The 13871-nt window shown below is 38.4% G+C and overlaps 1 protein-coding gene across 1 annotated transcript; it reads left to right on the top strand.

The window, feature by feature from the left end:
• The first annotated feature begins 3985 nt into the window (after positions 1–3985).
• Positions 3986–10855, top strand: LOC139446021 (peroxidasin-like). The gene is made up of 13 exons (XM_071227285.1): positions 3986–4040; positions 5096–5180; positions 5515–5642; positions 6121–6294; positions 7279–7330; positions 7568–7686; positions 8452–8556; positions 8735–8836; positions 9062–9222; positions 9434–9939; positions 10116–10288; positions 10425–10545; positions 10795–10855. Exons 1-13 carry the CDS (start codon positions 3986–3988, stop codon positions 10853–10855), a joined length of 1842 nt encoding a protein of 613 aa, XP_071083386.1.
• Positions 10856–13871: the final 3016 nt, after the last annotated feature.

Below are 13871 nucleotides of genomic sequence, written 5' to 3'. Positions count from 1 at the left end.
GGCGGAAATGTCAGACTTCACAGAGTGGTGTCTTGTCGGAGTAAAAGGTCTGATTTGGATGAGATTGAAGAACCAGCTGCATGGATCGAGTCTGTGGAACCAGATGAGGGTGCAATGAAACACACCAGCCCTTTGCAGACACATTTATGTCTAGCTGTCACGTGACTGATTACAGACACTATAAGGATATGAGCATTTTTTATGAATACAAGTACATTGATACCATCATTAATTTGAAACTTTCGAAAAACTAAAAAGAAATGATGTGGAATTTGAACAAGGCAAAATACAACAGTCCGAACCGTTAACATTGCAAACAATGTACTTGACATTTCTCCAAATAGTATCGGAATTCATTATGAGCAGCATTAAACAGAAATAGCATAAATTGGACTATTCTAAGTTTTATTCACTGAATAGGAGCAGGTGGCTATGACTCCTAAGGTGCAAAGTTCGTTTTGCAGAGTTGCGTCCCTTGATCGTGGGTTCCAACGCGGCAAACACAATTATAAGACCAGCATCACATCGGGCTTTCCTCCAACACCAAGCTGACATGCCCTGATATAACTGAAATATTGTCCAGAGTGGCGTCAAACCTAACCCAATCACCAGTATTCTCATGATCATGAGCTTTTATTCCCTTTGCCGACTGCGCATGTCAGAGAACTTTAAATAGACTCAATTTCTGACATTTTGTCATAATGTCTAAGAAGAAGATTGTTACAGCGAAAATACACTACACAAATAACGGCGTACGAATTACGCAAATTGAAGGAGGCCAATGACTTTTAATTGCAGCTAAAAAAGCACTTTGTCAATACAACCGCAATTGGGATACGATGACATGCACTTAATAGGCCCGTAGAATATGTTGTCAGTTACCCATGCTTGCCGTAAAAGTTGACTATGCTTGTCGTAAGAGGCGACTTACGTGGTCGGGTGGACAGGCTCGCTGACTTGGTTGATGAATTTCATCGATCCCAACTGCGTGGATCGAAGCTCGATGTTGTCAATCTCTGGATTGTTTGGTCCAGACTCGATTTCTTACAGACCGCCCTCATATAATTGGAATATTGCTGAGCGCGGCGGAAAACAACAAACAAACAAACAAAACTTTGTCAATAGTTCACATGCGGAAATGGATTTTAATCAAATTACAATCTGGAGAAATTATGATATGTCGTTAGTCACGCTGCACGTCGTTCGTCCGAATATTAATTCGCCAACTTATCCCTGAAGTGAACAGTTTTCTTTGTATATATTTTATTTAAGTCTTTTCATCTGTAACCTGCAGCAAATTGTAGGTGTAACCCAAAACCGTTAAAAGGTCATATAGCTAGAATATTGCTGAATGCAGCGTTAAACAACAAAGAAACAAAACCTTGGTGTCAATAGTTTATATGGGGAAATGGAGTTCAGTCAACTTACAATCTGGAGAAATTACAAAATATTGTTTGTCACGCTGCACGTCGTTCGTCAAAGTATCACCTCGCCGACTAATCCTTGGAGTGAACAGTTTTATTTGTATATATTTTATTTAAGTCTTTCCATCCGTAACCCGTGACAAATTGAAACCCTAAACCTTAAAATATGCCCACTTACAATCTGCAAATTATTGATGGCTCTTGTATTTGTTTGTTTATTTATTTGTTGATTAACACCGCACTTAGCAATATGCCAGCTGTATGACGGCGGTCTGTAAATAATCGACCAGACAGTCCACTGATGGACATCATGAGTATCGATCCACGCATTTGGGATACGATGACATGCATCAATCAAGTCAGCAAGTCTGTCCATTCTAACCCGTTATATCCTCTTACCACAAGCACAGTCGCTATTTACGGCAAGCATGGGTTGCTGAAGACCTATTTTACCCCGGATCTTCACGACGTGTTAAGACATTGAATATTCGACGCAACTTAGTCAGCTTTTAACACCTTCAATTGTTTTTTTGTGTGTGTTTAGATTTTGATAGATAATAAACAAAACAAAATTTATTTACCAACTGGCATTAAATGTATTTTCATTCTTAAATAGAGTCAATATTATTTTGTTATTATTGGAGAAATCTGCCCATGTAAACACGGTTATTCCAGAAATTTATTTTTTTTATTGAGGATTGTCATTTTACAATTTTACAAAAAAAGAAAACATTTTTTGTTTGTTGTTTACGCCGGAATTAGCGATATACCAGCTAGATGACGGCGGTCTGAAAATAATTGAGCTTGGACGAGACAATTCAGAAATTGACATCTGCATCGATGTATGCAATTGGGATTCGATGATTTGAATTAACAATGTCAGTGATCCTCACTAACCGCCTCTTACGACGATTCTGACCTGGATCTACACGAGGTTATAAGTGGAACGGATGTGGTTCATTGCCACAACTGATCTTTCACGTTTGTCGTGTGTCATTCTTTTTTTCACCCATCCTGACTTCCAAGGTGAAACACCATCCAAATCATGTCTTATCAGATTAGTTATACAAATCACATTTTAACACATGTAGCCCTTTTGTGTTGTTTCTTGTAGTTCCTCTCCAGGTTTCACAACCACTAACTTTAAGCTGACATACCGTGATATAACAGGAATACTGTTCAAAACTGCGTCAAACCCAACCTACTCACTCATATAACTGTCTTATAATGCAATACTGACTACACAGCAGTTTAATCTGTTTTGAAAACGACACGCGCAGATACTTTTGGTATTTTGCATTGAGACCAGACATTTTGTCATCTGAATCTGCAGAACCACATATTTTTTGTTACTTTAAACTATGAGCTAAGTATTTTTAGAACACACACATTGCAACAAAGTAATTTTGCAGGCTGACTTTTTATGTTTTTTTACCAACAATATGAAGGACAATTAATATTTCATTGTTTACGTGTCGATTTACAAATTTAAACAATATGTTAACCCAGAAATCTATTCGTTAAAGAAACATCAACAAGTTGTATACAATCAACAAATGTATTACAAAAGTCACTAAGTTAAGAAATCAACAGAAATTACTGCATAGCAATTACAATTGCAGTAAACAATAGAGTGGCAGAACAATATTCAATGACAATATATTATATGATGGATGCAGTCAGTACCATATACAAAAATACAGTGGTGATAGCAAAAGTCAGAGATAATAGTATATATTCACTCAGCAGCGACAGTGGTCAAGTTTTCGAGATAGATAGGAAATAAACTAGTACTCAAATACATATCAAATTGTTGCAAAGCTAACAAATGAGCGTCAGCGTATATATGTTGAGAACGTGTAACGTAAGTCGTCTGTGTGATGAACGTCAAGGTCGTCAGGGTGTGGTGACAAACAAGCTATAAAACTGTCTTTTCTTTCTCTCTTTCAGCAATATCCCAGCTATAAGACGGCGGTCTATAAATAATCGAGTCTGGACCAGACAATTCAGTGATTGTCATTATGAACATCGATCAACGCAAATAGGATATGATGACAAGCGTTAACCAAGTCAGCGAGTCTGACCACCCGATCCCGTTAGTCGCCTTTTACGACCAGCATAGACGCCTTTTATGGCAAGCATGGGTTGCTGAAGACCTTTTCTACCCCGGATTTTCAATTAGAACTGTCAATTAGGATTCAGCTGTTGATTAGTTCGTAATCAGTACATCATATAATTCTATATTGCAAGTCAAGGGTAGTATCTCCACGATCGAACACAACTATTAATGAAACATGTTGAGTTGAGAGATCCAAATGCCTATTTCCCACATGGGATCCCATGTTGATCGATTCATCTTGGCAATCAACACATACAATCGTCGCCCCCTGCTGTAACTAGATTTGTTTCTTGCTGTTACCAATACAAATCATCACATCTGATAAAAGTAATGATGTGTTATCAAGTTTATCACTATGTTATTGGTATTGTGTGAATATATATATATAGTGCCAGTCTGATGACTCCATCACATAGACTCTGTCCTTCGTGAAGCTGACAGTATGCAGTCATTCCTTGTGCAAGCTCTACTGATCGCGCTCTGCGTTATACACGCTGGTGAGTATTAACTATTTCAGAATCTATATTCCTGCGAAATATTGGCAGTTGGGTTTGCTCATTATCAACTCGTGGATTGAAGAAACGCTACATGCAATAAGCAACTTATAAAGATTATATTTTATATTGTACATTTTATATTGGTGTATAATGGTATTGAACCGTGTGTATTTGGTACATGCAGTCATATCTAAAAATATAGTTCATATATTTGAACATTTGAATCTGTTCTTCAAAACATATCAAGAACTTAGTTATATATGTTTGCATGTTTGTTTGTTGTTAAACGCCGCACTAAGCAAAATTTCCAGCTATATGACAGCGGTCTGTAAATAATCGAGTCCGGCCAGACAATCCAATGATTGACATCATGAGCATCCATCTACGTAATTTGGATACGATGATATGTATCCACAAAGCCGGCGAGCCTGACCACCCGATCTCTAACGGGATCGGGTGTTCAGGCTCGCTGGCTGTTGAACGATATGTGAAATGCTTGACTTCCTCATTGAAAACTTTGTGCGAACTTTGGGGATAAGACATTTAGGTAAGACATAAATGTGTCCCCCTCCAGCTCATGTGTTTCCCTATGCATACAATTCGGGAGGAATGCTTGGAATGCTGAAATCTAAAGTAACAAGGTAATTTGACAAAGAAGTGTAACTCCTGTGTCGGGTATATCAAAGATCTGAAATCTTTCAATAATGGTCCATAGCCAATTCTTTTCCACTGAACTACCAACCTTAACTTGAAACAATAGAGACATTGCCTCACCTGTTTCATACTGAGAACTATGCATAAACATTTTGAGGGATGACTTGAACTTCCAAATCGTCGCGATAATTGGGTACCCTCGTGGTTGAAGCGTTCGATCATCGCGAATGCAGAACTATAACACTTTGAGTAGGTGAAGGTATCATCAGATTTGTACAGATGGTGTATAAATGTGGCCTAAATTTAGAATTTTATTCTCAGAATAATAACAACACGGTATTAACTTAATTATATATTCCGTTTTTGGATAACACATCAAATCACGTGAGCCTTCGTTCCAGAGTGTGGAGGAAGCAGGACGCCATGCGCCTTTAGTTCGCGATCATCCAAGAGTAAAAGACACATGGAGCCTGTCTACAGAAGCAGGTTTGTCTGATATGAAAAACTGGACATGTAAATCTAAACAGTAGTGAAGACATAATGTTTCTTAAACCCTTATGTAAATATGTACCTGTTCTGCTGTAATGCAAGTGTACACCCATATCGGCGCTTAACCACAAGTAAATATTTTCAAAAATATATAATCCAACAATGAAAATAATGTATTAATCTTGGAGGATTAAATACCTCAGCTGTTATAACTTGAAGAATGTGTAGTCTTCCCGGGACGTCCATGTTCAATGTGTAATGCTAAGTTAGAGTGTTTATAGTGTTCATGAAAGGGATTCAATGTCTTATCACACAAATGCGTTTAACTCAGGAGAGCCACCTGCGACTCAAGTGACACCTATCGGACAGCTGATGGCACGTGCAATAACGTGGACAATTCGGAATGGGGAGCTGCTGGTGCTCAACTGGCCAGGTGGCTGGAACCTGTCTATGCCGACGGTTTGTTTATTTTTCCATATTTCTGTAAAAAATATCTGAGGAACGATACCAACTGATTATAAATAACTAAACGTCACAACACTCATTACCTGAGTAAGGATAAGATTTATGGATGAACAGCTTCTTTATTACAATTAGGAGCAACGTTTCGGTGTAGGTTCTAACACTGTTATCAAGCAAGTGATGTACAGATTGATTGATATCAGTGTTAGAACCTGCACCGAAACGTCGCTCCTAATTGTAATAAGGAAGTTGTTCATCCATAAATCGTATCCTTACTTAGTACTCCAGCTTCGTAATGCCTCTCAAAGAAAATATATACCTATCTAATGAAAACCGTTTTACATTCAAAATAAAAAAAATAAGTTTAAATAAGCATTAGTTTACATCCGACAGAATATTAGGCAAGGGATATCCAGTATACTGCATGTAACAATATGACAAATCAACGAACAAACATTTCTGTTGTACATTACAGCAATGGGAAACCCCAGGGCTCTGGCTACAGATGGATCAGACCTGCCTAACCCAAGAAGCATCAGCAACCATGTTCACTTTGAGCTGAGTTTTCTGTCCGTCAAAAACTCCGTCATGCTGATGCAGTGGGGTCAGTTTATTGACCATGACATCACGGGGACGCCGGTGGTTACAGGTAATGATTTGATATCGTTATACATCTCCTAAGAATCTTGCAATTCCATTGGTTAATCCGTACCATGTGACGAAACAATGCATTTCAATGTAAACCCCGAAATCATGTGACTATTACTGTCCTCGAATATTGACTCGTCACATGATCTGTATTGACCTGAATATTGACTCGTATGCTACAAAACATGATGGCGTCTGGTACGAGCATTTCACGGTTCGCAGCTAAATTACTTTGTAAGTCCGTGATGTGGTCTGACCGCAGACGGGATCGGGTCAGAAGGTCTGAGTTTTCCCATACTTACCTTGTCAAGAGTAATTATTATCCCCGCCACGAAGTGGAAGGGGGATATAGAACTGAGTGCTGTCCATCCGTCCTTCCGCCCGTCTGTTCGTTCCGTCACGTTTGGTTTCCGGAGTAGAACTAAAACATGACCGATATCTTAACCAAATTTGGCACATAGATAGGTCTAATGGAAAACTGTTGCGTTTGGATACTATGGGATTTTTAAGAAAATTATTTTTCGAGTTTCCCATGCAACGACTTTGGCTTAGATTAAAAATGGCGGTAGTCCTCGTTTCTGGAGCAGAACTCCCTTATTTCTCTGATTATTGTTCAAGTAATAACATAACTCACTACAGTTACATATTCTATCATAAACTGCAGAAAGCAAAACAACACCAGTAATAACCTTTTAGTGCTTGCAATTAGGCCATTCACGAACATAGTTCACAGGAGCTAATGCATTGCACACAACCGGACATGTCACATTGGCGGGGGATATGAGTATGTCATGCTTGTTGTTTGTAGATTGCTTCTATCTTTCGCAATGTTGACACTATTCATGTCAGAAATACAGCATATTGTAGCACGATCGCATAATGTATTCATTTCTAATTTTTATATTTATATTTCGAAGGGCATGCTTTGTTGTGGATGTCTCTTCATCTTCAAAACATCGACATGCATGTACTTTCTTCTTTACAGATAATGGAAGTGATATTGAATGTTGTGACAGAACAGATTCTGTTCCAAGCGAGTAAGTTTACACTGTTACCTATCAAGAATATTCATTTCTAAGTACGATTTTCATAGCAATAAACTACTTTTGATCCCTTACTATACTGTCACTGTATCATATGACACAACAATGAACAAGTCTGATTACACTACACCATACTATTCATATTTCAAAATATGATAAAATGGTTGATATACTATATACAGATCATGCAAAATGTATCAGAAATATCAAATATTGTCTTCCTTTCATCAGCACGGACTCTCCATGTTTCCCGATCACCCTTCCTGATGGTGACTTCTACTTTGGCGATGGCAAATGTATGAACCTGGTGAGATCGGAGGCGGTTTCAGGAACAGGCACAGATTCCTCCAGTAAGGATGAACACTTATATACAAATCCCAATACATATTTCTCCCCTTGGTCCTTCCTGAGTAGGCTATTCCCCACGAATATGCTTGACGTAAACGTCAAATAATGAGTGTGGGACCTGGTTGATTGTTTGTCAACTTAATGGGTTATCTGACACAATCTTAAACGGCTACCATGATATGGCCTGGAAGTTCGCTCATTCTCCCCAATTACATTTTGAAATATTTAGCTATTCTACTTTCTTTAAAGATTAAAGTGTCCATTGGATTGCATTTCAATACCTATTGAAGAGTTATATCCAAATTGAGAGATTGAGTGAGTTAGATTTAAGGGTACTGCGAAAAGCACTCCAGTTATATCAGCGCGTGTTTGCTTAATATAAGAGGAAAGCCTGAAGTGATGTAGTTTCAAGATGTTTACCAGTTTGGTGAAACCCACAAGCACGGGTATGGTGCTGTTAAACCTGGACGCATACTCGGGGATAACTGGGATTCGAACCTACAAACCAAATGTAGGTTTCTGGCGTGCCCAAGGGACGCAACTCTGCACAATAGCGGCGCTTTTGACGACTAGGCAACTGCCCATGATCCCATTCAAAGTATAATCACATTCATGATTCATTCCCATACCTGAAACAGACGAGATTGCATCTCAAATTATTTACCAAGATTATATTTCGGAGATGGACACAATGTAACCTCATACTTAAACATCCTTAAACAAAAAAACTTTCACGGTAAACTCATTCCTGATTTCTCTCCTACCAGATCCACGACAACAGTACAATGAACTGTCCGCCTTTATAGACGGTTCCCACATCTACGGCATTTCAGACTCGGAGACGGCCGAGCTCAGAGACATTGACTCTGGATGTAGGTTGCATGTCCTCCTGATTTCTCCATGATTTTCTGTGATAAGTATCAGTTTGTGAGATGATAACAATCACACGAAAGACCTTGATTTGCTATTCAGTTTATAGTATTCCTATATTTCATGATAAGTTATGTGCACTGTACATGTTTCGTTATTCGTCTCTCTGTTATTTTCCAGCCGGATTGTTGAAAGTGGGAACAAACAATCTTCTGCCGGAAGGAGATTCTGATGATTGCTTTCTTGATACTTCTGATTCAAGCAACTACTGTTTCAAAGCAGGTCGTTACAAACAGGAGAAATCAATATTTCACAGCAATTTCATTCTTTTAAACTATGTGTGTAAGATGTGTTCGCTAGCAACGTTGGTGATAAAATGGTTCTTAACATTTTAATGGACATTCGTTTTTCCTGTATAAAAGATGAATATAATATATGGTATTTAAAACAAGTCATTATACAACATATCAAATAAAACATACACAAATGTTTCCCATTTTACTGCAGGTGACTCGAGAGTCAATGTCTTCCCTGGACTGAGTGCTCTACACACTCTGTTCATGAGAGAACACAACCGTGTTGCAACAGAACTCAAAGGCTATAACAGTGGTTGGGATGACGAGAAACTCTTCCAAGAAGCAAGACGAATAGTTATTGCTGAATTACAGGTTAGGCTTCAATTCGGTTGAACACAGGTGGATACAAATTATAAATCCCCGCACATATAAATACTATCTGTGCATCTACGATAACAACTGTTTTTTCCTGATATTATTAGTAAAGTAATGACATGTTCTAACAAGTATTTTGTAACGGCATTCATATCAAACATATGATGAAGATGAACAGAGACCTGATGTACGTCGTATATATCACCAGGTGATCACATACAACGAGTGGCTGCCTCAAATCCTTAGTGACGACGGGGTTGCAAACTACAGCCTGGAACTGGGCAACTACAACTACAATTCCAGCCTCGACCCAACTCTCAGTAACGTCTTCTCAACCGCAGCTTTCCGATTTGGCCATTCGATGGTGCCAGAAAACCTTACAATAGGAAGCGAGGTCGTGGACACTGGTGACCTTTTCAAGAGAACCAAATACGTCATCAACAGCCTGGACGACGTCATCAGTAGTTTTCTGGGCGCTGCAGGTGAACGTGTTGATGCGTGGTATGTCGATGGCATGAGGCAGAGGATGTTTGAGGAGGATTCCGCCATGAAGGACGGATTTGACATTGTGAGTCTGAACATTCAGCGAGGAAGAGAACATGGTCTCCCTCCTTACAACGCCTGGAGAGAATACTGTGGTCTCGACAAAATCACCTCCTTCACATCTGATAATGATTTCGGAATCATTCAAGGTCGCGATCTTGAGGATATATAGTAAGTGTTTATGTTAATCAGAATTTTAGACAAAATTGTTCTCCGCAATCGATTAGCTATGATTCACAACCAATCACCTTCAAAAATATCTTTTCATATTTGTTCAATATAATTTAACACTTCTGTTGTTCCAAAGGTTTAAATTACATATATAACATGTTACTTGACTCTTTCAGTAACAGCGTGGACGACATTGATCTGTACAGTGGAGGTGTTGCTGAAGTCCCGTTTGATGTAGCAGCAGTGGGAAGAACCTACATCTGTCTGATCGGAGAACAGTTCAAGAAATTGAGGGATGGGGACAGGTTCTGGTTCGAATCTACAGACTCTGTCACTGGTTTTACTTCTGGTAAATACATACACCTCTTTCCTTGGTTGGTGTATTAACGATATACGTTAATTTGTGAATAGGGATTGATGTCAATTTCTTTGTTTCGAATAGTGAAGTACATATATCTTTACAATGTTTCTTTGTTTGAATTCAGATCAAATAACGCAGCTGGAAAAAGCGTCATTGGCTCGTATCATCTGTGACAATGCCGACAATGTCAGCACCATCCAGCGGTCAGCCTTCCTGAATGCTAACATAGGCACCGATGGATCTGGGTATGCTGAATTATAATGCTGTTTTACATGTGTAAATGGTAGAATTGAACAGTTAATGAAAATGAATTCAATAACCAAATGCTGAGTCCAGTGTATCTTGTGACACATAGAAACTTAGGAAGTGCAAATAATACGTTTACATTAAAAAGGGCCTCTAGCAAAATGATTATTCTTGCAAAATATAACACAAATGATGGACACACGTAACATAACTTTGAACTTGTCTAATGCTCCTTTTTTCGTTATTAGAAACCCGGAGGTGAGCTGCTCTACCCTGAAGGAAGTGAGGCTTCGCAGATGGCAGGAGTAACCCCCAACATGTGGCCTTTCCCTTACCACGTTGTATCAGTACTGTTAATAAAGACATCAACTTGATCACTATGTCTTAGTCATATGTCTCTACACGGATCTTCCAATATCCTTAGCAGTTTGTGTACCGCAGTCATAAAGCTGGAATATTTCCGAGTGTGGCGTTAAACGACAAACAAACAAACAAATAAACAAACATCCATCACTCTGGATGCGTGTCATTTTAGATAGTTGATTTTAACGAATGCTAATGTTGCTGGCCTTGGGACACATAAAGATGAATACATAAAACAGATGTCAGTTCTGTTACTCACTTTTCATAATCTCTTCTGAAAACTCCATCAGTGGATGTGAGCAGCATCTCACGACAGAGTGACGTACAGTCAACCAAGTAACTGAGTCTGACCTCCTGATTACATGTGGTCGCCTGTATGTGTGTCTGCACCGTCGAAGAAGTTGACGATACATATGTGGCTAAACGCTGGCACAGGGGGACCAGTGTGTACCCTGAGGAATAGTAAGCCAGAGAGTCATTCATCCACATAAACTACCTACTGAACTATTGTGCTCATCCAAGTGTGACCTGATCAAAATAGATACTGGCTTGTGGCGACTAATCTGGATTGCTTCGACAAACCTTTTTGTAGTAACGTCAAGGGCGGTTGCCCCTAGTGGATGTAGATATTGCCCCAATTGGTGTTTTCATTGGGGCAGATGCTGATATTGGCCGAGATGGCGGATTTATTTTATGATTTAACGGTTGCAGATTTGTGCTCTTTGATTTTGGTGTTGAAGGTTGATTCAGGGCACACACTATTCCATCTTTCTGACGGCGGCCTGTAAAAAGCCGAGTCTGGACCAGAAATGCAGTTATTGACACCATGAGCATAAATCTGCGCAATTGGGATACGATGATATGTATTTACCGACACAACGAGCCTGACCACATGATTTTGTTAGATCCTTTGAGTCAAATGCAGTAGAAGTGTTTTGGAAACAGGAAGTTACATGATACAAACTCGAAGTACTAATAATTTTGTTTGAACTGGATTAAAATCGTATGGTTCTCTGGTTTATTATTCTCATGCAGAAATATATATTTCTAATACCTGTTGGGATATTATTCAATGCAATTTAGGATGTCTTTTGTAAATCGGTTATATTTTCTGATGTCATTTTCTCTGTTAACGTTAATTTCAGATTAGTCTTCAATATAATTAATTGTTTTATAACCATCATTTGTAATGTATTAAAGTACATTTTCTATAACATATTAAAATGAAAATTATTTTTAATCAATCATAATAAAACCATTTATTCACCGGTGTATTAAGTAAATGAGAATATATTGTCACTTCACTTTGAATTCAGTAACATCATTTTCCGGCAAGATACGATTTCAAACAACAAGTTTTTCACCAATTTACACCAAACTAACTGATAAAATCTGAAAATTCTTCTATTGAGTTTGTGATGCCATTAAATTGATGAAAGAAAACATGGATGGTTCTCTAATTTAACTGATTCTCCATTTTAACAAGATAACTGGGTTTCATGTATTTCGGCGATGCGAGAATAAGACAGAGATAATATCAAAATGTTACAATTTATAGATGAAAACAACATGCATGAAAACTGCATCATTTTAAACATAATTACACAAACATATCGTCAACGTGAAATAGTAAGAACAGTGAAACATATGTCCTTCCAGTGAAGCGAAGTGTCTTGGTTATACTACATTTTCTGCAAGGAATAATAAAATGACATCGTCTTAAGATATGTGTCGAGATAATGAAGTTCGAGTTGACGAGATTCTACTGTATACATCTAGTTGTTCACGGCTTCAGCACAACGCTAGACTTCACTTACAGGAACTACCCTGCAGGAAGAATACCTCCCAGCCTGTCATAATAGCCGTAAGGGCATCGGAGGCTTTGGGGCGTGACGTGTCATCGTGCCCCGACGGTGTGGATCGTTCTTCATGCATTCTGTCAATGGTTTCTCTGTCCAATACTCGATTATACAACTTTACTGGTCATCGCGATACAGTTTCAATATTGTTGACTTCGGCTCTCCGCATGATTTACTCACTCCAGTGAAATAAATATGTTATGTGGCTTTATTGAATATATACCACCGACACTTTCTTATTTACATAGCCATGCTGGGTATATGTTTGGAGATATGTGTTGGCTACTGCAACTCTCCATAGCAACAATACAAAACACTGTTTGTGAATATCGGATGTTATTGATTAGCGTCAATGTACGGTCGAGATAGTCACGTGACTGAGGTATTGCGCGCTTTCACCAGTGAGGGAAGAACACGGACTGTAAGGCGGTGCATTACGTTGTCATGTGAGTCAGAATTGTTTTTATCAGAAAATAACGGAATTAAATTATATTTGTGGATATTGTACATGTGATAATCCTATACCATATTAACCAAACAATGACAAGACGTTAAACGTTTATGTCATATGTTTGCATCTACTTTCACTTTCGTTTTAGTGAACTATTAGCAATATTTCAGTCTAAATCAATGTTGTGTGATGTCTATAAGGAGTAACTATGTATAAAGCATTCAGGGTGTTCATGTACATTCATTATAAACCTATTAATTGGGATCTCTATTAAGTAAGAGAGTTCTTTCTATAGGCATTAAAACCTATTGTGAGGTTTTACTTTCAAAGTAAAACCTATTATGAGGTTATATTTTCGTTCTGGAAGTTTTACTTTGAATGTAAAACCTAAAATCCCAGATTTAACCAAGTAACTGAAAAAATGACTACAAGTAGCAATTCAAAATTTTAATTCAATTAAAATTGAATGGCATGTGTACAGTGAATGAAGACTGGGTAACAAAATGAAAGTCTTCGTCGCTCATCTTTCCACTTCAGAGTCTCTGGTGAAAGGACAGCAAGGTTTCACAACACGTGCTTTTAAACAAGTGCTTCTCAATGCTGCACAATAAGCACGGGAAGTAACTGCTAGCCGTTAGGTCACAACTACCTC

The sequence above is a fragment of the Haliotis cracherodii genome, unplaced genomic scaffold, assembly GCF_022045235.1.
Source record: "Haliotis cracherodii isolate W230 unplaced genomic scaffold, xgHalCrac1.p SCAF_6, whole genome shotgun sequence".
NCBI classification, from domain to species: domain Eukaryota; kingdom Metazoa; phylum Mollusca; class Gastropoda; order Lepetellida; family Haliotidae; genus Haliotis; species Haliotis cracherodii.
Note: the sequence above shows the minus strand (reverse complement) of the source record. Positions and strands in the feature narration are given on the sequence as shown.